The following is a 24283-nucleotide window of genomic DNA, read 5'->3' as shown; positions in this document are numbered from 1 at the left end:
CCGGTTGATCATGCCTCCTTATTTCTATCCTCGCTCTTCCCTTTTGTCTCTCCTCCCCTTTATTTCTTGTTCTTGTGAAAAAACAATTAGGAAGTGGGGAGGAAACTTTTCCCGTCCTGGTTCTTTGCTTTTGTTCCAATCAAAGGTATCTGTGTCTCGTATCAATTATAGAGCCCAGAGCAGCGAGTTAATTTCCAGTAGCTAAACCCTCACCGCTCCGTCTCTGTCTCCCATTTTGTTCTGCAGGTCTTCCACACCTCTGCACATTCTAATGAGAACCCTCGTTCAAATAATTACATTAGTAATCCCAGGGGAGACCGGGTAATTTATTCGCAGACGGCTTTTTACTTTGCCATTAATACAACTAGCTTTTATATACTCTTGTCTTCCTCCAGCTCCCTCCCTCTTTTTTTCTCACTCTGCCTCTCCAACCACAGCACTGGGCTCTTTTTCTCAGTTCTGATCATCCCTTTTTCCATTTCCATCTGCTCGTGGCTCTCTTAGCTTCCACAGATAATAATTCCCAACTCCCCAAGCTTTTCTCTCCTCTCTCAGAGTGCTACTGTACGTCTTGCTGCGGTGGCGTTTTTTCCTTTGAATGAATGACAGACGTCGCCTCTATCTCCTCCTCATCCATCTCACTTCACTCTGCCCATCTGAACAAAAGATGCACCCCTTGCTGTTGTCTGCGTCGTTAAAAGGACACTTTAATTGATTGGTTTTGGAAGACGAATCAGTGTCAAACAATCAGACAGTAGGTTGAAAAGACAGTGAAAAACTTGCAAATCATTTATCAATCCCTCCTTGTTTGTCTCTATTTTCTATTTACTTTTCTATCAGTAGCAGATCTTAGATGCTGCCAGGCCCAGATTAACCCACCATGGAGCCCCAAGGGCAAAAATGAGCTGTGGGACTGAATCCCCCACCTCCTTCCCTTTTAGTCTGTGATAATTCTGTACACTGATTTATTATTAATGAATATGCACCATGTAAGTATAATGTTGTTTTGTTAAAGGTATTAAAAGTAGTCTTTAACACAGGGCCTTCTATGCAGCCTAGCCTGAATCATGCTGCATGTGATCTAAAGTGTGTGTGTTGTTGATAGATGGATAAATAGTGTACTTTATCAATCCCCCAAGAGGATTTTAAGTGTTACAGCTGCAGTTACAAATATTGCAAACACAAAACAGGCAAAGGTGTATACAGAACAGCAACCCTGATTCCAGACCTGTGAATCAGCATCCACATGGCAGGTTTTGTTTATTGATTCAAATAGATCTGGTTTTGTGCCCACTGACCATTTAGGGAAACAAATGATCAATTTGTCATTGATCAGAACTACGTTTCTAGCCTGTTTGTTCTCTTGGTTGTCCAGGACTAAATCTAGGATCAGATGTGAGGTAGCTGAATTGGACCTGAGTGCACAGACTGCTTCATGAAGGGGCTGGCTGCGTAGTGCCAGGTCCTGCCTCAGAGGATGCTTGCCTTAATGGGGTGTTCATCTTTAAATACACGATAAAAATCAAATAGTTGTAGTGACCTTTTATTTTGAATCTATACTGCAAAAGGAAATGTTTAAATGTTGAATCCAAACTGAATGAACACGACAGGTTCAGACGCTGCAATCTGATCATTCTGGTAAATATAGAAAGACCAGCAATGTAAGAAACTGTGGAGAAAGAACAAAGAAACACAAAAATCATTTGATGTTAGACCAGCATATGGCTCCAAAATTCCAATACGCTATTTACACTGTAAGGCAGGTCGTCACATCCCCTGCCCCTTTAAGTAGATCTGTCCATATTATGTCAGAGATCAGGCAGGAAATAATCAAATGAAATGAAGATGGAAAGATACAAATGAAATGAATAATGGAGTGAAAAGGTGGAGTGGAAAAGGTCAGAGATAAAGAGAAAATCTTGAGGCTGATGCTGCCAAAGATTTGTCACATAAATGTCAGGCCTGATTATATGACATGCAAACACACGTCTGTGATTACAACTATTATTATTCTGTTAGAAGAAATGTTTGAAATGTAGAGGGTTTCTAAGAGACATGACATTACCTTTGTTATTACCACAGACAGGTTGATTCAGATGAAAGCAGCTGCAGACGGGTAAAAAAACGGGCGATATGATCAGTTTGGCAGACGATCACTTTCCTGTCCGGGATCCAAAATGAACTGAAGACTGAGGAGATGCATATTATCTCATGGCAGCTGAGAGCGAACTGACCGAGACACTGGACTCTGATATTATTGTTGATGATTCCACATGAAGCAGAGCCAAGAAAAATGCACTGCATATGGTAAGACCTTTTTATGATTCCTTTAGGATAATAAAGACTTCCTAACATGTGTAATGTAACATGTGTGGCTTACTTGTTTCTGTTAATATTTAAGGTGGATTAAACTGTTTTAATGTGCTGTTGGCTTGGTTGGTTGGTTTCCATACTGTAAATCCTGTTTTACAGATGCAGCATGTGTATAAAGTTATTTTCTGATGTCTTATTTATATCCACTAATGATGCTATTGAATATGCTCTTGAGTTTTTCTCATGTTTAGAGTCCAATGCTTCAACATATTTAGGGTCATTCTTAACTTGTCTCTCAAATTTTCTCAATTCTCAGTTTCTGTGTGTGTTTTCTGTGTGTCCTGTAGTCGTATGCCCTTTTGTATTGTTACCCTATGCTAATTAGGAATAGCTGGCACTTGACTTGTAAGAACACGACTGCAATAAAGTCTGCGGTCTTAGAACACTTTTATGAATCTGTCTTTTCTCAGCATCTTTGTAAAAAACAAGTTTAAGAAAAAAGTGAGTGATACACGGAGCAGTTATGCAAAATCACAAATTTCATCTATTTTTCAAATTCTTGCCTCGATAGTAGCTGCTCAAGGCAACCACGCTCAGGCTAAGGTCAAAGAATCATTGTGGTGGGTCTGTAAAGTCAGATGTACTACACAACTATGCACCACCTGGACCATTATTTCCACCCATCTACTGTAGCTAAAAGAAACCACATTAAGGAGCTCACCATTATCACCATTTGCCATCAACCCTAGTCTTAACCCAAAGTGAATCTGGAGCCTCTTGAGTGTTTCAGGCCTCAGGTCAGTTGCCCGTTTTTGCCCAGTCCCAGGCTTTCTGAAGCATTTGCAGCATCTGAATGAAGCTCAGTGAAGAAATGCCCAAAGGAAGTTGTTGTAGTAAATCTTCCCTGTGGTGTTGGCATCAAAATAAGAGGTGAGGTGGAAGAACTCCTCCTCCGACAGATTCACATTGAAGTAGCGCAGCACCTGCAGGGCAACAACAGCAGAAGTTGAAACGTGGACTGTGTGTGTGCATGCATGAGTGTGTGTGTTTGTGTGTGTGTGTGTGTGTGTGTGTGTAAGTGTGTAAGTGTATTATGTCCCAAACCAGGTTGCTAATTGTTTTTATCGATTAGCTCAGGGAGCGTTGTCTTCAGTAGAGTGTACAGCAGGTAAATGGCAGGGACAATAGAACAGGGGTGTCAGCTGCTGTTCTCCTGGGCCAAAATGTCAGCACGGTCTTGTTTCAACCTTCAGCTTAATTGAATAATTAAAATTACTGATTGGCTGTCAAGTGAACAGTTGTGTGTGTGAGCTGCATAGATTTCCAGTCACTCTCCATCATTCTCCTTCAGACATTTTGATAGAAGAGGCACGAGTGGAGCTCAAACGGTTGCATCAATAATTCATAAAGACCCAGTTTGTTGTTGAGTGACATCCCTCGGATGCAGTAGAGCAGGCGGAGCTCTGCAGGGGAGGCAGCCGTAGCTGAACCTCACCTTCCTGAAGTCCTGCACGGAGACAGTCCCTGAGTGGGCACGGTCAGATGTCAGGAAGTAGCGTCTGATGGAGGTCCAGGAGGAGCGAACCACCTCGTAGATCCTCAGCATGACCTCCACGCAGTCTTTGCTAAGAACACCCTGGATCGTCTGAACCGGACCAGATCCCATCAGGCCACACAGTACAGAACAAGAAGGCATGAAGAAGAAGAAAGAAAACAACAAATAAGAGGTGAGAGCCCCGCACATTATCCGCAATATTTCACTTCTTCGCAAGCTGAGACTCGGAACAAATGAAGTGTTTTTTGTTCTGTGATCAGATAAAAAGGTTTTGTCTGTAAACTCATCTACAGGCACACACCATCGAATCAGTTAAGATGCAGGGGGTCTCTGCAATTTCACACAGATGGTGGTGGGTTCGGTGGAGACAATGAAGGTCTTTGTGATTCCAAAGTTGGTTTGGAAGGTTGCAGCTCGTGGGTTGCCAGATTAGGCCCTCACCCACACGCTCCGTTAAAGCTTGGGGCTCGGCTTAGTCGCTCAGCGGGGGGTCCTTTTAGAACATACCCACCCGTGTGTCATTGTTCAAAGCTTCATATACACCTCCCCGTGCCAAGAAAACACTGCAAATCACCAAACTTGCCCAATTTGCTTGTCATGGCAGGCGATAGTCGAGAGCCTGGGGGTGGGAGGTCCCTGCTGAGTTTACACAATCTGGCAACCCGCCGTCGCCCATCACCTCCCCCTCATATTCCAGAGCCACCTCCACACACACACATACATACACTTTACTGTAACCCAATTTAAACTTGCAGCCAATAAAAAGACTATAGATCAGACCCTAAGCAGAGAGAGGAGGCAGAGTCAATTTGAAATGTGCTAATGTGCTGCTCAGTGTGGGTATGTGTAGCTGAAAGTACATAGTCTGTGTCCCAATTTCACACTAAACTCCAACTGTGATGACTGTCTGCACACTGGAAACATGAGGGGAAAGTAACTTTTCAAATTTCTAAAGAACTTTAGTGTGCATGTGACGGAAACTGAAGTCAGCCACAAGCCAGACATTCTTTTTATTAGTGCCTATAACTGATCTACAAACATGTGTGTACCTGTGTCACTGTTTACAGACATCACTGTGGTTTTGGTCAGAATGCAGACGTGTTTGCAGGGATTCTGAAACTTGTATGCGAACCAAGTCAGGCATCGTCATCGGCAGATGGTCCTGATAACTGTGTGTGCTCTGTGGTTTTCACTGCAGGCCAGAACATGCTTTCTAAATCTTTCACTTTAAGGGACCCCTTTTCTAACAGAGTAAACTGACTAAGTTACATATTTTATGAAATTTTCATTTCATATTCAATATGAAATTTCAAACAATATTAGAACAGAACATCTGATAAAATGAATAACCCAAACAGTGAAACAATAACTGCAGGAACTTGTCTCAAACGGGTGATTTGGATGAATTTTGAGCAGATAATTTCCTGTGAATTTTATATCAGGGGCAAGTTTTTCTATATTTTACAATTCTCTGTATGTATTTTGTATTTTTTTATTTTATTTTAACAATCATATAAACTCCTCAGTGTTCTTTCAGCTCTCTGGTTGTTTTAACTGTGTACTTCTCTAATGCTCCTGACCCACTGTGAAGCTTTGGTAGGGTCAGGACACCCAGGTTGAGAACCAGTACAACAGGTGACTGAAAATACAGATAGAAATCTTTGATTGTTTTTTCAAAATTATGCCAAATTTACATCAAAGTGGCCTGACCTGTAAAGGAAAATGAAGTCATGACAGAGTGACATTGAATTTTTTACCGGTGTAACGGGTAGAGGGAGTTCACGTCGCTCAAAGGCCCCCTTGGTCTCAGCTGGTTTCAGGTTCAGGAGGAAGTGACGAAGGAATTTGTGATATGAAACAAAGCCGTTACTCATGATGTCAAACTTCACAGCCAGATGTTCAAACTGCTCATGAGTCATACAGATGCTGAGGGATTGGAGGATCTCTGTAACACACAGTCAGCCATTAGTATGTACATCCGCACAGAGCAGGTTAAACACATCATGATTGTCTGTGGTTTGCTGCTCACGCAGGAAGGAGGATGTGCTGATGTGTCCCTCTTGCTGAGGATCCTCTTCGGTACAGTTCCTCTGGATCTCCTTCCAGCAGCGCTGCACCTCCCCGCGCAGCCTCCTCTCTGTGCTGCCCAGCAGGCTTCCTGTTTCCGGCCTTCCCGTTGAGGCAGAACGCCTGGAGGTGCACTGGGGGGCAGACTGAGAGAGGAATGAGGGGAGGTCAGGAGGCAAGCTGAGCAACTACACAGAAAACTGTACAGAAAAGTGTAGTTATCTTATTAAAGAATGATTTGCACCGAGCAGCAGATTCGAACAGAATCTAACAGCTATTCATTCTGCCCACTCACACACACATCCTCCTTTCACAGGCATATATTTCTAATCACATATATACTTATATGACTCACACTTATTTTGTATATTCATACTTATTTTGTAACTTTTTGTGCCTCAATTCTAAGCGTGCAATTCATTTCAGTTTAATTTATATAGTGGCCTATCATGACAGTTCAAGTTCTCATAACTCTTATGACTCTTTCCATATAGAGCAGGTCTAGACTGTACTCTTTTTAAAATTTGTAATAATTCCCACCGGGAGCAAGCGCTTGGCGACAGTGAAAACGTCATTTAAGAGTCAGAAAACGGGTATGTTGGACGGCTATCTGCAGTGTATGGTTAGGTTTGAGTGCAGTGGGCCAGAACATTAATATATTCATATATTTTGTTGAAAAAATGTTATCACACTAAGAATAGTTCAAAATAAATTAAATTAAACACATCTGTTCTCTGAAATGGATAATAATTATTGCTGTCTTTGATAATAAGGTCTCTACAACAAATCCTTTTCTGTGCTCAGAATGTACCTTCATGCACTCAGGATTGAATATACATCTTGAATATAATTCTCTGCTAGTAACAAACTGAGCTTCCCTGGCTTTGCAAATCAGCTGCTGTCTTCATCCATCGCAGATCATTCTGTCGCATTTAGCAAAAAGATGTTGCGACTGTATTGTGCAGCTAAACACCATCATTAAAAACATATCCTGTGTAGTAGGTAAGGTTACAGCACTATCCTTGTGTGTGTACCTTCGTGCGTTGCAGAATGGGACCTGTAATCTCTGAGCAACAAGATTTTGTTGCTGACACTGTTTCTCTGGGCTCTGGGGAAGGAGATGGGACGCCATTGGTGGGAACCCCTACTTCTGTTTGGGGGGTTCTGCCCAGAACACCAAAACGCTTCAGAAACTCTCTGTACTGCAGCTTCTTCTGCTCGTTCACAGGCATCTGACTCCACACACACTCAAACTGAGAAGCAAAAGGAAACATAATAATCATCCACACAGGGTGGGGGCGACTAATAATACCCCAAAGAGAGTAACACACAGTACGTAAATTGGTTTTACAGATGACTAACTTCCTCACGCAGTCAATAATTATCAGAAAGATAAATTAGGTTTTGATTAGAATAATTAAAGAAAACATACCAGACTAAAAAGAGTGGAACTGGCAAACGTACTAAAATTCATCTTCTCATTTGTAACCATGGCCTGATGCCAGTCTGTGTTGTTTCAGCTTGAAAGCACTGGTCGGGTTGTTGGAAATGTGCTTGTTCTCTTGAACATCTCCTCTTTGAATTCTAATTCACTGGAATATATGCAGCAGTAAACACATTTTTCTGGCTTTACCTGATCATTTGTGAGTCTCAGGCAGTGGCGATCACAGAGCTGTCTGAACTGCTCTTTAGAGACTGTCGTGCTGTTCGTAGGGTCCATACCCATCAGCTCTTTGGTGATTTCATACAAGTGACCTGAGACGACTTCCTGGATCTGCTGAAGATGCTCTGCAATTTCAGGGGGCTTGGTCTGACTAATTAATCTGGTTTTAGTCCCTTGCTCTGAGGTCCTGCTCAGGCACCTGTCTGCTGACACCTACAGCATTATGAACAGAAACAGAGGAGAGAACAGTTTGGGTCAAGAAACACAAGGCATAGACATTAGAACCGTGGAAACCTGTACTTTGGTCTGATTGAGTCCAACCACTGTGTCTTTGTGAGATTCAGAGGTGAACATATGACATCTGCATGTGTGGTTCCCACAGTGAAGCATAGAGGAGGTGTAATGGTGTGGAGGTGCTTTGCTGGTGACACTGTTGATTTATTCTTAATTCATGGCACACTTAACATCAACATGGCTACCACAGCATTCTGCAGTAACATGCTATCCCATCTGGTTTGATCCCATCATTTGTTTTCCAACAGGACAATGACCCCAAACACACTTTCAGGCTCTGTAAATGGAGTATGACCTTAGGGAGCTGGACTGTAGAGTGAAGAAAAAGCAGCCACAGGTGCTCAGCATGCAGATGATTAAGAGATCTGTGATCATAGCTAAAGATGGCTACTTTGAGGAACCTAAAAACATATTTTACACTGTTGATCAGAAAGAAAGCGAAAAAGCATATTTCTATTATTCTATCTATCTCTCGAGGCTGCTTCTCTTACCAGTGTGCTCTGTGACTGAAACTTGTTCAGGAAGTCCTTCCAGTTAACAGTGCAGTTCTCACAGTCCAGCTCCAGTTTAGTCAGCATATATCTGTACTGTTTGTCTGACAGGCGGGCACAAAAACTATCCAGCACCTGACGAAATTCCAGAGCTTTAACCATCCCTGTCCTGCCCCGGTCAAAGGCCAGGAATGCCTGGAGGAAAGAAAGAGTAAAAGGATCAGTTGAAAGAGAAACTGATGACAGACATGATGAAAAATGAAGCATGTGGTTATGAGCTTCACCTTTTGCAGATTAGGCGCTGAGGTAGTGACTAGTTCCCGCATCCTAGCCATCGCCATGCCTGGACTGAGGCTGTCCAAAGACTCTATCTGTCGGACAGCATCAGGGGAAGCTGGTGGAGGGTCATCCTTCTTCTCTGCTTTTTGGTCAAGTGCCGACAGGAATTCCATGTAAGCTAGCCTGCAGTTTTCATCCAAGGAAACATTGAGCCTAAAGAGAACACAAAGGAAGCGCAACACGTTAGGCTTTTTAGTTACATTGTAAAGAAATTTTATATTATTTATTAATGTATCCCGGAGGATGAATCCTGCCTGATTCTTTCTTCCAACACCACCCTGAGGTTGATTAGAGATACTGAAGGTCCCAACTGTAATAATTAAATTTGTCAAATACATCAAATACCTGCAATATGTTTAACCTTGCCATCAATCAAGTAATGTGACATACAGTTTCAAATTATAACCTACATATGAATAAATACATTTTATTCGTACAATTTTTTATAGTTTTATGGAGGTAAAAGGAGTGGAGTCGACCTGCGCAGGTTATTTACGAGCTGCTCTCTCTGGATGGAGCAGCTGTGGGTTTGTAACAGACTCAGTAGCTGTTCCACTGTCACTGTGCCGTCTCTCCTCGTTTCCAGGTGAGTCAGGGAGTTGCTCAGCCCCTCATAGTTCTCCTGCAGGGTCAGTCTGCGGACAGCACAAGAGCTCATGATAAAAATATGAAACTCTATGTTCAGGCAGGCGAACAATTGTTAGACAAAAATGTTGACACAGGCTCATAAATTAAAATACCTATTATACAGTTAAACTTGAAAATTAGAGGAAATAAATAAGCCCTGTTGCATGCATGCATTCAAGTATTTATAATGAAAAATGTTTTAATGGCTTTTTGCGGCAATAATGATAATAATCATAATAATGATCACAGCATGTGCAAAATGTTTCTACCCCAGACTCAAATGTTTGTTTGTCTGAACCTCCTGCTGTAAGAAGCTCATTTAGTGAGTATTCATGGAAAACATTTAGTGCTGTGTGTGTGTTTGCTTCTATAGCTGTATTTATTTATGATTATATTAAAACTTATGGGTGTTTTATGTTGTTTAAGTATGCATGAAACATTTTTTTTTTCATGTGAAGCTGAATCAAGTTTTCTGTCTGCATGATTTAAAGGCTTGTTTGATTTTTGAAAATGTCAGTCAGTGGATCTGATTAGGATGACTCCATGTGGTGGTATTCCAGACACATACAACTGGGGGGGGCAGACCAAGATCATGCTGGAGGGATCACATCCCATCTGGCCTGGGAAAGCTTCAGGATCGCCCATGAAGGGCTGAAGGATGTGGCCAATAAGAAGGACATCTGAGCTACTGACCTGGACCCGGATAAGCAGCAGAGCATGGATGGATATATCAAAAAACTGCACACACTACTCTTCTTCACTTACTTTATACACTCCAGTGAGGCAGTATCGGAGGAAACTGGTCTGTCAGTGTCCTGTTGGGCAGCAGTTTGGTTCCGCCTCTGGCTCTGAGGCATGAGTTCCCCCTCGTGATGAAACCCCAGCTTTTCGAGGAAGTCACAAACCGCTACACAGCCCTGCCTCTCTGGGTCGTACCTGTCAAAATGAAGTTAAAAACTGTGGCTGGCACAAGCAAGGGCCCTTCACCAACTGGGCTGCCTCAGCTGGGAATCTCTTACCTCAACCAGAGCTGCTCAAACTCATCAGATCTCATAGGGAGGGCATAGGTGAACAGAAGTCCCCTCAAGCTCTTTTTATGGATCCAACCGTGGCCGTCCGTGTCAAACTGGCACAGCACCTGATGGGAAAGTGAGGAACAGGTCTAGATCCCTGCACGATTCAAAGAATCATTCTCTGTATATCTGTATATCCTTCTGTAAGTGTGGCTGACCTTAGACATGTCTGCCCACTTGTAGCGTGCTTCAGAGGCGAGGAGTGCATGGAGCTGCTCTAGTCTGTCAGAGGAGAAAGAAAAAAACAACATAGAGCCAACTTTCCTCAAAATGGCCAAACATCAGGGATACAGATCATATATGACACTCACACATTTGCTGATTGCATCCCTTCTTTGCGTTTGCCATTATTTTCAACAACATCAACAAATTCTGCGTAGTTGAGGTTGCCTCCGGGATGCAGGCTAATCAGATCCAGCAGCCGCTGGTACTCCTCCTCCCTGCAGAGGAACCCCAGGCTGCTGTAAAGCCTTTTGAAATCATGGCAATCGACCACACCTCTGCGCTTCCTGTCCATCCACCGGAACGCTGTCAGGTTGTCCTGATGGAAATCATCACAACAGAGACATGTACTAACTAAATAACTGTGTGTGCTATGGCTGCTTAAAGTTATAATCCTTAAAGGAGAACCTTTCAGACTCTAGTCCTGGTGGATTTGGCAACACCTGTAGTTACTGCTGGTAACAGGAAGTGCAGGTTTAATTTAAAATACATTTATTGAACACTGTGTGTTGCAGTGTTACAGCTTGAGCAGCATGTGACACTATCAGAAATGTTTCAACTTCCTCATTTCTCTCATTGCAAGAAAATAAAGTGGCTTTCTAGTTGGCCTTTTTTTAAAGTGAAGTTGTTGTAGTGATCGGTTTCTCAACCCAATAGTCCTGATTTATTTATCCATCCATCCATCATCTGTAACCACTTATCCTCATCGGGGTCACGGTGGGGTTGGAGTCCGTCCCAGCTGACTTTGGGTGAGAGGTCGGGTACAAATCGCCAGCTTATCACAGGGCACATAGAGACAAACAACCATTCACACTCACAGTCACACCTACAGACAACAAAGGCGTTATTGCCTTTCAGTAACATGGATGTGAATATTAACATATACTGCATGTGGTCTGATGAATGAATCCTGCTGGAACAACTGATTAAGAAAGTGGTCTATATGTCCAGTGGTGTATCTCCCAGACTCTATAGGAAGTCATCATTATATTATTACTATTATTATTATTATTAATGATTTATCAGTTATTAACTCCTTCCTGGTTCATTCTTTAGTAACTACTCACAAATTATTTAACACAATGTACCAAAGACAGCTCATGATTAAATTACATGACAAACCTCCGGCGGTGGGGTATGAAACTTGAATCCCACACAGGCAAGTTAGACGCCACCAGACGGAGTGAACACAACAGAGAGGTGATAACAGAGTACAGATGCACTGAAAGTCTGTCAGTGAATAAATGTCTGTCATGTGGCACCCTGGTGTACAGGGTTTAAGGCCACGACCATGAGCCACGAACCTTTGCAGTGTCACTCCACATCTCTCTGCGTCATTTTCTTATAAAAAACTGTGTTTTGACATCATGAAAATCTACTGGATTATTAAAGTAGCTGATTCACAGCTTTTGTTTTGCTCACCCCGTGGATGATCTTAATCCTAGTCTTCATGGCAGCCAGGCACTGCTCGGCAGAAATAAGCAGGTGGTCGACCTCATGCTTATCACCGTGACCCTCAGAGCTCTGCTGCCCGTCTCTGCCTGTGGCCTCTGCAGACACCATGAGGGGGAAACAGATGTTTTAATATCAGCACACAGTGAACAGGTTCTGCTATGTCCCCAGTCTTTGTGAAGGAATGTCTCCATTGTCTAAATGATTTGTATGTATCCACACTCAGACACAGAATGGCCTTCATGTCTGGCAGGTTCACTGGGCATTTAACTGCCTGACCTCATTTACATCTAATTACTTACATTCTGAGTCGAGGAGACTGATTTGTATGCGTTGCAAACATGACAAACTTTACATTCTGGCTTTTGTTTAATGATTCCTCAGTTTTTTTGTTTTTGTTTTTTTGTTATTCTCTCGACTGTGTTTCTTTTTTTTTAAGGATACAAATTAGAGCGATGCCCTGCTGCTCTGTTTTCTGCTTCCAAAGCACATAATTAGCCCAAACAAGCAGAAATGAGTGCGATTCTGAATCTGTGTACTTCTCCGCTCTGCTAATGAGAGACGAAGAGGCTCACTCTTACTCTATTTATAATCCAGGATGATTTCTCCAACAGCTCATGTGCTAAGAAAGACATCATTTTACAGGAAGCGGGGGGCTTATGTTTGATCACCGTGGGTGGGGTAGGAGTTTGGATGCAAGGGAAGATGGAGTGGAGGGGGACTGGAGGCCTGGTGGGGAGTAGGATGGGATTTTTAAAATCTCTATTTAAGCATCGAAAACCCTGCCACGCAGAACTGATGGGATTGCTGACGCCGCTGGTCAAGATGTTCTGGCTGCCGTTCTACCGTCTCACCCTCATACTTCGCCAGGAAAGCCGAGCGCTCGATCCGTCCATCCCTGAAGCCCAGCAGTTCAGTGAACTCGTTGAAATTCTTATCGTCCAGGATGACCCAGCTGTCCTCTAGTATCTGGGGGGCAGAAGAAGAGAAAGCAGGACAGGTTTGGCAGTCTGCTTCACTGCACTGTGCTGCAGGCCAGGTCAGAGCAGAGCCGCTCTCATACTCCAAGTACAACAGGTACACGAGCAAATCTGACCGAGCAACTGTGGAAGATTTCAAATGTCTACAGAGTCAAACACAACACACAGTTATACATTTTAGCTTTTTATGAACGTGCGTCCTGTTTTATAATTACATGAAAAACATGTTCATTTATCAAAGATTGAGAAGAAAATGAAACATTAGTCACAATCTTGAGTGGGTGAAACTGAACAGAACCAAAGTGAACGCTGAGGCTCAGGTAGGAGTGTGTGATGATTCACAGATCCAACCAGATGCCCTTTTGCTTAACATTTAACAAACAGGAACATCTCTTCAGACAGCTTGCATCGAGCAACATGTGTGTCTTTTATTTTTAGCGTCTAATTGCTGCCATTGCTGCCTCTTCTACGTCAGGCATTTTTGCTTCTAAGAGTTCTCACCCTCAGCACAGTCTTTCTGCTTTGTCTGTATGCTCGTACATCACGTCCTCCACCCCTCGCTCAAAGAATAGTCAGACTCTGTGCGCACATGTGACTGTGTCTGCTGAAAGGTTTCTCACTGGTGGAGATATGCTGTATGCATATTTAATTGCTTCAGACCTTCAAGAATATTCCTGTTGTTATTCTATATTTTCGATGATCAGCAGATCCGTTAAAAGAACAAACCAACAGTAATGTCTCTATGTGAACAGATACATCGTCTTCCTCTGTGCCAGAGATCTATTGTTCTCTGTGTTGTACCATGTTTCTTCCCACATGCATTGTCCTGCTGCCACAAATACTCACTACTAACATACTACTACTAACAAAAAAAAATTATATATATATATATATATATATATAGAGAGAGAGAGAGAGAGAGAGAGAGAGAGGACTTTTAATGATTTGTTGAAAATGATAAATGTACAAAACTACTTCAAGGCCAGTACAATCATTGTGAGATCGGTAGTAGCCATTTCTTAGATGTATCACGATTCACATTGTGTGTCTAAGGCTAAGGCATTTTGCATCTGTGCAATGCATAGACGGCAGTGGAAATCTTAAGTAGAAGTACTGTTACATTACTGTTATATTACTCACCTACAAAGAAACAAAAACAAAGTATTCCTCACATAATCTACTTGAATGAGGAGATCCATCTAAAAAATATAGGAGCTTATATGAATAAAACACGTCTCTCTGACTGATCTCAACTACCCATTCACACACATTCATACATAGATGGCAATGGCTGCCGTGCCAGGTGCCAACTGCTCATCAGTTTTAGGAGCTAACCATCCAGACACATTGATACACTGATAGTGCAACCTTTGGGAGCAATTTGGGGTTCAAGGACACTTTGACTAGAGGAGTTGGGGTCAGGATCTACATCCTGAGCCACTGCTGCCCCATAATTACCATACTCATAAAGCAAGGATTTTGTCTGTTAAAAGCTATAAAAACTGAACCTTCTAAAAGAAAAACTAGCCAGAGTGGCATGCTCTTTCTGAAGAGCCCAGTTAAAATGGGCGCCAAAAGGAAGTGGGCTGCATTACATGGTGGTATGGGGAAACCCAGAGGAGAGGGAGGGAGAACAGTGCAGACAAAATGGTTGGATGTAATTCAGAATACAGGCTGACTTAATAGCGAATTATGATTTTAAAAACAGAACATTTGTTTGTTAGTTCCACACCTGATAAAGGCTGAATATACAGTATTGCATCAGGCTTTTTAAAGAAATGTGCATTTCAGTACAATTTCAGAACAAATCTTTTATGTGCAGAGTGTTTATGTCATGTAGGTTGTGTTGGTTCTCCACTCACTTTTCGTACATCTGTCTCCGTCAGCGTGTCATCAGAGCTGTGGATGATGGCCTGGATGCGGTCAGTCAGGCTGGCATGGCGTTGCTCTAACTTCGATCTCATTCTCCGGAAAACAATGTCCAGTATGTTGCAGGTGTCTGGGCTGACCTGCAGGCAGGAGGGAGGCCGCTGTGTCCTGACTGACTGCGAGGTCAACTGAGGTGATGTGCATGGCCTGTAGGGCAGATTGTTCAGAGTTCAAGAGTAAAAGATGATGTAGTCCAAGTCCAACAGAGCTTAGTTAACACCAGATACAAATGAAGAATATGTAACAAGTAATGCTTGACATTGATAATACAAGCAGGACGTCTTCACTACCACAATTCAAGCAACCAAACATTCATCCACAGGTAGTGAACTGTCAATTCCTAGAGGTTTGATGGATACAGAGTAAGGGTTGACTGACTTTTTCAGCAGTAAGACGACCTTCTGATGTTTTTCAAACCCCTTCTAGAGGTGGAACAAACTGAATTAAGTAAACATAATCCACAGTAATCAACAGAACCAGTGAGGCTCACCTCTCACTGTGGGATGAGCATGTCTCCTCTGTTAGTGGTACTCCCAGGTTTCTGAGAAAGCCAGTGTAATAAACCAGCTCAGAAGAACTCCCAGGTCTTGAGCTGGAGGTCTCACAGAGCCTGAAAACACAAAGAGAAAGTCAGGGTGAGCGGAGAAAGACCCAAAGTGAACAGAGGTCGGAGTTTCATCATTTAGCAGTCAAACATCCAGCACATCACTCATACATGGTGCATTTTTACATTCAAACACAATGGGTTTTACACACAACCTCTGATACAGGATCACCTCACAAGGTGATAGTTGCCAGTTGTCTGTTTACACATCCAGGAGACACAATGCTACATATTTCTGTCCATCTGAAGAATGCAAGTCCAATATTCACTCTACTTTTCAGCTCTATGTTGGTGTCCACCGACCACTGAGAAAAACTGGACTTAATTTGGTTTCAGAGAATATTCAAATAAGTTAAATAAGTTAACTGCTGTTTAAATATGTCTGCAATAGATCTGAGACATCACTAGTCAAACTGTTACTGAGTCGGTCTCTGCAATGCATTTCAGCCACAATATTGTCTGCATGTTGGTGTGAGGACTTAGCTTTGCGTGAGCTGGAGATCAAAAATATGTTTCAACCTTCTGAAGCGCACTAATTAACACACTGTGTCTCGTTTGCTCGACCCGTACTCAAACAGAAATATAAAAACACGACTTGAGGTTTTACAAGGAGCTTCATGCTGTAACAGTGTCTTGGCAAAGAGTAGCTGGGAGCAATCACTTGGTAATGAAATGTTTTGGTTATGCACCCGTTAATAAGATGAAATAGAACATGTTAATTAGAAATGTTATTTTGTTGTTGTTGTTTTTTACTTTGGAGAGAGCCAGTCTGCTTCCCCCTGCTTTCTGTCTAAGCTAAGCTAAGCTAATTTCCTCCTGGCTCCTGCTTCATATTTAAATGAACATAAGAGTGATGTCAACAAACATGCATATTTCACAAAATGTCAACTATCCCTTTCAAGTTGGGAAACATTTGGTGGAGATCTCTGCCCCAGTATTGCCCTGAAACTCCAACTGCAGACAAGGTCAATTATGACGTCTGTTATGAATTTTTTAACATGGAGGTTTTAAATTCGTAAAACTTTCCATGAACCAAGAAAATCAATATAATCAATGTGAGCTTGTGATAACTTCAGTGTGTGTGTGTGTGTGTGTGTGTGTGCAGGTGTGTATCTTACTTCTTGAAGTGTGTGTCTGAGATGGGCATGCCATAGAGGCTTAAGACCTTCTTCAGATCTTCCTGTGTGACGTGTCCCGTCTGCTGAGGGTCACACAGCTTCAGAGCCGCCAGCACTGAACTGAGCTGCTCGCACAACTTGTCCAGCAGTAAATTCTCCACCTTAATATATGAGCACACACACACACACACACACACACACACACACACACACAAACTGTGAATTAATAATGTATCCTCTTTTTTTTCTTTGGATTTGCTCTTTTGTTTTCTCTCTCTGTTTGATCTTGTGGTGTATTGCGATGTGTGATAGGGGTGATATGTGACCACAGTGTGTTGTGTTAACACACTCACGGTTCTCCATGAAGCAGATGCCACAGACACTTTATCAGAACACTCTGTTGTCTGCTTTTCATCTGGTGTTTTTTCTTGCTCCTGATGAAAAATGGTCAAAAAGCACATTACACATTCATGGCCTTACATGGAAATGTGCAACTCCTGTAGGGAGTGTGCACAAACACACACACACACACACACACACACACACTAGCAAATGGATATACAAACATACAGCAGTGTCTTCTGTCTCATCCAGGGGTTCAGCAGGGTTAACAGGGGAGGGAGAAGAGGTGATGCTGGGGTTGATTTTCTCCAGGCTAGCCAGCTGGATGACCCCGGTGTGTCCTGGGTCTAGTATTTTGAGCAGCTCTGTAATCTGTGTTGGACGAAGACGAGGTAGGGGTGTTTGGGGCTGGGTACCACCTGGTCTCTCCAGTAAATGTCGCATGTCTGCTCGAGTGATCCAACCTGCATCCTTCTGGAAAGAAAATCTGCGTTAAGTGTTCTCCTTCAAATTGTATAGATGGCATTTTTTTACAGGGAGGTGATGGCAGACATCACATATGTGTGAGTTATCTGCATATAAATGCAGGATCTGAGTGGGTTTTGGTTCCAACAGTCCATGTGGAGAGAAAATAAGGCAGAGGGTGTTCAGCAAAATGCAATCTTGAAACCCATCAGCTATCATCTGATGATCATTTAACCTTTATTATGTTTTTATAAATCTATCTGCATTCATATGCAGATAACTGTTTATAAAGATTAGCACAAATGTGTTGCGTTCCCATCATTCTCAAGTTGCTAATTGGACTGTGGAGGAAGTTCTGGCCTGGATATCCGTTATCCGTTTTCCAGATAACCACTGGCTGCACCAGAAGCCCAGAAACATTCGACATTGACCCCAGAGAATAAATTATCATCATAGATTTAAAATTATCGTAATTAAACTGAATTTGACACACGTGCATGAACCCATCACAAGTAAAGTGAGCTGAAGAAAACACTGTCAGACACCATTAGCATACAGAGGCCTCGGAAAAGGAAAACTTGAGTCCAGTCAGTGGAAGTTAGCTTTTTATGTTACAGTTACAGTGTGGCAAAATTAAAGGGCTCTATTTACAGAATGTGGCATAAATGGAATATAATAAACATGTTGAAATATGAGCCTTTTATATCTACAGACACTGCAGGTCCACAGAGCCTGCCATGTTGAACCACCATCGTTCTACAGTAGCCCAGAACAGATAAACTAAACACTGGCTTTCCTCCATGCTTGGAAAAGGAGAATGAGTTCAGGGGGTTTGCAACTACATTTCTATAAGCCACTAAACTGGGCCTACATGCCACACACTGGTCCTTTAAATTCTTAAAACTGTTGTTTTGCCATCAACAAAACTTAAAGTGTCTACTCACAGCTATTTTTTGACAACATTAAGGAAACATGTTATCTAACAATTTATCTAAAAGATTATCTAAAGACATATGATTTGGATCCATATAAAACTAATGCTTCAGGACTGTTTACTGATTGATTTATGAACAGTCTCAGTGATAATGTCATAAAATGAAAGGATTCTATCATACTGGATTACAAAGACAGTACATATGTTAAGGATGCTTACTCATTGGTGGGGTTATGATACACAATATCGCTGTATAAAGCACTGTAACATTATGATAGTACTAATTATGGCCTGGCACAAAATTAATCGCTTCCATCTGATGTGTATGTTAGAATCATACACAAACAATGTGAATCATAGAAAGTCTTCCAAGCTCTTGAATGCTTCCCCAGAGATAGTCTAAAAACCATAGTTGGCTTAGAACCTGCCTGAGTGAAAAACCTCATTATTGGCTGGTGGTGTGAGGACACTCTTGTTTGATCTCCCACCGCTGAATAGATTATTAAAACAGTTGATGGAGGGATATTTTTTTTCCCCTCCCATGCCATTAAAAGAAGGAGATTCTGGCAGATAGATATGTGTGATTCATATCTGGGAGAGGCTTCACACACATACACATATACACACATACTTCCTCAAACTTGGAAGCCGACTGTTGTTTTGTGAGTGGCGGTAGCAACATCAAACATTACTGTGAATTAATGGAAAATTCAAAGCCCCCTTCCCCCAAACTTTAGTCAGACTCCAAAGTTTCATCCAGCTGAAGTAGACTGATTTGAAATTAAAGAGGCAGAACTGGATGCGGAGGCGTGTTGAAGGGGATGGCTGTCAGACGAACATATGGCTAGTGACTGAGTGGCTAACCAGTGGCCATATGCAATCATCTAATCATGTTTATGGCCATCAAAAAGCTGCGGATGATGATTGGCTCATCTGTAAAGCTGTCTGGCATTTATATTTAAAGCATACACCTGAGCATGTGCCTTTGTCTTTTAGCAATCTGCTGAGAATACTCCCATGTGTCCTGTCTGATAACATTCAAAATCACTACTGTCTTCTACTTTTTGCACGGCTGCGCAAATAAGGGAAAGCATTTCAGTGTGTCTTTTGGAGAAGATTGATTGCTCCTTTATTATTTACTTTTATAGTCCTAACTCCTACCGTGTCCACCAGATGGAAGATCTCTTTCAGTCGAGGGTAAATGTTCTCAATATAGAAGTTGTCTTCATCTGGGAGAGGCTTCTCCAAAGCCCTGAGTGAAGAGATAGAAAGAAAAAAAGGCAAATCAGAAAAGGCATATACAGCCATTCATTTCTTCAAACATCTTTCTGACCAGTAATCACTGCTTTACCTCCCCAGCACCTCGAGTACTGCTAAAGTACCTTCAGAACTTTACCCATATCCATAAATGTTCTGCTTTACACATCGAACTAACATTCTTGCGTGAAATGCAAATCCTTTTATGGTCACACTGGCCTGTCTCAAGCTCACACTCGAACATAAGCACAGAACCCCTTGGTTGGGTTTGTCCAGTGACAATCCCAATAAAGTTTATTCAAATGTGATGGTTGTTTCCCCAACAATGTTGCCAAAAGGAAAGAAAGTCAGCGTTACTTTGTGCAATTCTACTGTGAGCAAGACACAAAAAGATTAGAAGAAAAAATAGAAAAATATGGAGCCACAGATGGCTGGAAGATGCAGACAATATGGTGTCTGTTCTACAGTGAAGTTCTGTTTTATATCACACAGTCTCGGTAAAGACTTTTGGACAGTGGAACAACTTAAACTACAGATAGATGACCAAGATTTCTGATGAACCAGTCCCCCAAGAGCCAGATCGTTAATCGTTCAGGCATCGTGAATCTTCTCGAACTGCACACCAAATGTCAGATATGTCAAATGTGGGGCGCTGGTTAGCTCAGTTGGTAGAATGTACGAAGGCTCAGTTCTTGCTGCAGCAGCCCAGGGTTCAACTCCAACCTGTGGCCTTCTGCTGCATGCCCAAAGCCCCCAAAACATCTTTAATGTCAAATGTCTTACTAAAATTAGTTGGGGATAGACCAGTTCAGGGGTAAAGCCAGGCCAAATTTTTACAATAGCTGTCTAACTTAGTAATTAATTTACTTTAAAACTACCTTAGCTATTATTAATTTCTTACAACCACTATCTGTCCCAACACCCAACAAATAAAGGAAATTTGTCTAAGGTGCGACATGTAAGAATTTGCCACCTGAACTTGAATTCCTACTCTAACTGTAGCTGCCGTTAGCTAGTTTGCTGCTCAATTAGCTGTGCAGTCCTACTAGCTGACTCTTCCAGGACTGGAAGCTTGGAGCATCACTGGTGGATTGTTCATGTTTATACTGCTGGCACAGGAACTTTGGTTGAGAGAAGGAGGTTTTTTTCAGTTCCAGAGCAAAGGGACCAACCAAGGAATGGGCATCAGAACCCAAGCTATACAAGCAAGACAGAGGAACCACGCTCACCAGCATCACAGTGAACATGGCCAGACCAGAACTAAACACAGCACACCAACGCAGAATTGGTGAAAAGACTAACCAAGACAGTTTGGGTATTTTGGTAAAATAGGTGTGTTGTCAGAATATTTGCTGAAGATTGGCAGATATAACACAGTACACAGACATCTTGTTAATGTTATTTCTTCTGTTGATAATATTTATTCAATGTTTTAAACCAAAATTCTTATTACCATAAATCAGTATTGACATTGCAGATACAGAGTCATGCCTTATCTTTTCAGAACCCTTCATGTCATGTGTTTCAAGCCTCAGGAAAGGAGATAAGAGACTCACTGCATGTGTAATCACATCATTTTAAACTAACCTGTCGGACTGAAGATTCACGTCGGGGTCTTCTTTGAGTGGGCTCATGAAGTGTCCCAAGAAGTGTTTCCACCTCACCGGCCCTGCTGCTCTTACACCATAGCTGTATACACACACATAATCCATACACGTACATGAAAAATGTATTACAGAGAATAGGTGATAGCTAGGTTTTAAGATTTAAAGAGTAAAGGGCAGGGAGGTTGAGGCAGAGTAGGTATGTGGTGAGATGGAAGAGAAAAGACAGATAAATAAATAAAATATTGCATTCCCTACCGGCTAGTCAGCTTCTGGAAGGAGTGAGGGTTCATGGGAAATATAAAGCTGCTAAGAACGGCCCTGAGGACATCCTGTTTTACCAGGCCAGAGTGGGTGGTGTCAAAGGCCTGCAGCGCTTGCCACACTGGGGTAGAGTTCGTACACATCTGACAGGTAGAAGAACACATTGATGTACATTCATATTTTAGAGGCAGACTCACTTGCTTGCTTTGTCTGTTGCTCCTGGATAAGGACAGGAAGTGAGTCATCTCTACTTTTGGTTTCCATGGAGAACATCCCAGTGCAGCTCTCTCGGTTGTGAGAGAAGAGCCAGCCCCGACTCTGCCGCCTTTCCCGTAAATTAGCCATGATTAACACACTAACTCAGGAGCTGATTTTTCTGGGCAAACATTTTAATTAGAAGTGTTCCCTCTGCCGTTTGCATCCTGACGCGCCACTTAGAGCCAATTTACCCCTCCGTCTTTAAAGAGGATAATGCAGGGGAGAGGGCCAGATGGTGACATGCAAACATGAGGAATAAAACACACAAAGCAATTCAGACAAGTCTGTACCTTGTCGTAAAAGAGAGTCTGCAGCTTCCTGTGCGGCAGGACTGATGGAGCATCACATGAGCTGGAAACAGATTCTGGTCTCTGCTTCCTCTGTTTGACAGGTAGAGTTGTCCCTCGGCTGGACACCTCTATAAAATACAATCTTTAGATTACATTTTGTTGTAAAGTGAACATTACTAAGTTAATCTTTTTCAGAATAAGAGCACAAGAGCCATGCGCCCACCAGGGGTCGATGCTGCATATGTTGCGTTTATTTTGAAGGACACTGGCATTGTTGTATGCTTGACCTCCTGCCGACAGAGATGTTACAGATGAGCTCTGGATGTAATGTTTATTTTTTTTCTTATATAAAGTGCAACTATGGCCAAGACATTGTCGCGTGGTAGTTCTTTTCCAGCTGAAGTTACCACACATTTCATGAAACATGAAAACTTTTATTTATTTTTTTCATTTCATGATGTTGGAATTGGTTTTAATCGTGTAGGTTTATAGCCACATGCTAGTGGCAGGGCTCTAAAGATGACATGTCGGTCCAGACTGGAATTCAACATCTATTAGATGAATTCAAATTGGATGCAGATATCCATGGTAACAAGATGATGTACTCTAATGATGCCCTGGTTTTGTCTTGCACCAGGTTCACTCATTCACTCATCTAGTGAAATATCTACTCTAATTATTGGAGTGTAATGTTCAGAAATGCATATTCCATTCAGGATGAACTGTCATAGCTTTAGTGATCCCCTGATTAATACTTTGGTCTGCAAAATTAACTTCTCCATTAGCTAACCACACTAAACTAAGATAAGACAGTGACCATGGTGACCTTATTTGCTAAAGGTGCACATTGTCATTGTTAGTATGAACTACTAGTGCTATTTTTGGAGGATAGCTTAAGTAGCTACTATTGACTATGTGACATATGACTAGGCTATGGCAACTTTAGCCCTTATCATTAGCCCTTGGCATTATCTGTTACTGTCATCTGTCAATCATCAAAAATATATAAAGTGTGTGTAAAAGGCATATTTTACCAGCTTTTGGCTGGTGGCTGCTGGTGGATAATGAGATCAGAGGTTGAAAAAATGTTAACATTACACAATATTGTTATATTAAAAAAAAAGTTACATGATAAGAACTATGTTTACATTAGCAAAACATGCAAAAAATGCTGCTCCCTCTATTCTATATTCATAAATCTACATTTCAATCCACTCTATTCATACCGAGCTTAGTGCACACTGGAGCAATCTTGAAGTTATGGCTTTCACCAAAGCCTAGTTTCTCAAGGAACTGTTGGTAGGAAATGATGGACGTGCTATTGGGACTGTAGTGATTCCACAACCTGGAAAAAAGCAAACAGATGCTGGATGTTGATGTTTAAATAAATATATGTTACAGGTGACATATAATGTCAGGAATATCCACGTCAATGACAAGATGAGAAAAGAGGTCAGGCTTTACGCTTGGCTTTATCTGTTCCTGCACACAGGCAGAGCATGTATGTGTGTGTGTGTGTGTGTGTGAGTGAGAGAGAGAGAGAGAGAGAGAGAGAGAGAGAGAGAGACAGACAGACAGACAGAGAGAGAGAGAGAGAGAGTCCTGCGCGCTAAAACCAATTAAAGCCATTGAAAATGAACCTGTCACACACAATCCTCTAGAGCCGCGTCAAAAAACTTGAGCGGCGTTTCTGGAGTGGATTTGACTGCAGGGCTCGAAGTTTTAAAAGTCAATTAGCTCTCTCTCATCCTGAGACAAAGGCTGACCACAAAGTTAGCGCTAGTGATCTCGTCCTAGCCAACAGATGACTTCCCACTACAGGGAATACTGGAAATAGTCGGGCCTGTCCTGATTGGTTGACGATGTACGTGTGTGCCTGTGTGTGCGTGCAAATCATTACACACATGTTAAAAAAGGATAATTAGAATTTGATTATATGTAAGTACATTGTTTTAAGCCGTGTGTGTGTTAGAGAGAGAGAAAGGATCCAGATTTGATCAAATTGTATTGACCCCAAGACTTCTCACTGCAGTGGAAAACCATGTGTGTACCTACAGCAAGGCTACGCTACAGGAAGTCCTTATTGAACACCAGGTCAGCCTGTCGAATGTACCAAGTGCTAAGACATGAATCTCTAACTTG

At 42.1% G+C, this 24283-nt stretch overlaps 1 protein-coding gene across 1 annotated transcript; it reads right to left on the bottom strand.

The window, feature by feature from the left end:
• Positions 1-2683: 2683 nt before the first annotated feature.
• LOC104927307 (EF-hand calcium-binding domain-containing protein 6) lies at positions 2684-22216 on the bottom strand. The gene is made up of 24 exons (XM_019257605.2): positions 22142-22216; positions 21588-21736; positions 21313-21414; positions 19630-19720; positions 17298-17543; positions 17081-17161; positions 16728-16888; positions 15496-15615; positions 14939-15152; positions 12951-13065; positions 12067-12194; positions 10734-10963; positions 10581-10644; positions 10369-10487; positions 10115-10285; positions 9202-9357; positions 8668-8875; positions 8384-8578; positions 7569-7811; positions 6970-7188; positions 5898-6081; positions 5626-5813; positions 3809-3958; positions 2684-3296 (listed from the first exon to the last, which is right to left on the bottom strand). Exons 2-24 carry the CDS (start codon positions 21734-21736, stop codon positions 3174-3176), a joined length of 3657 nt encoding a protein of 1218 aa, XP_019113150.2. The 5' UTR covers positions 22142-22216; the 3' UTR covers positions 2684-3173.
• Positions 22217-24283: the final 2067 nt, after the last annotated feature.

Source organism: Larimichthys crocea, chromosome XX (assembly GCF_000972845.2).
Source record: "Larimichthys crocea isolate SSNF chromosome XX, L_crocea_2.0, whole genome shotgun sequence".
Lineage (NCBI taxonomy): Eukaryota > Metazoa > Chordata > Actinopteri > Sciaenidae > Larimichthys > Larimichthys crocea.
The sequence above is the reverse complement of the archived record's forward strand: the minus strand, read 5'-3'. Positions and strand labels throughout refer to the sequence as shown.

Coding starts and splice junctions, on each gene's coding strand:
- LOC104927307 (XM_019257605.2), bottom strand. CDS start 21,736: ATGTGTACGAACTCTACCCCAGTGTGGCAAGCGCTGCAGGCCTTTGAC. Junction 10,286..10,368: donor TTTGAGCAGCTCTGGTTGAG/GTAAGAGATTCC, acceptor TCATTTTGACAG/GTACGACCCAGAGAGGCAGG. Junction 7,189..7,568: donor TGAGACTCACAAATGATCAG/GTAAAGCCAGAA, acceptor TTTGCTTCTCAG/TTTGAGTGTGTGTGGAGTCA.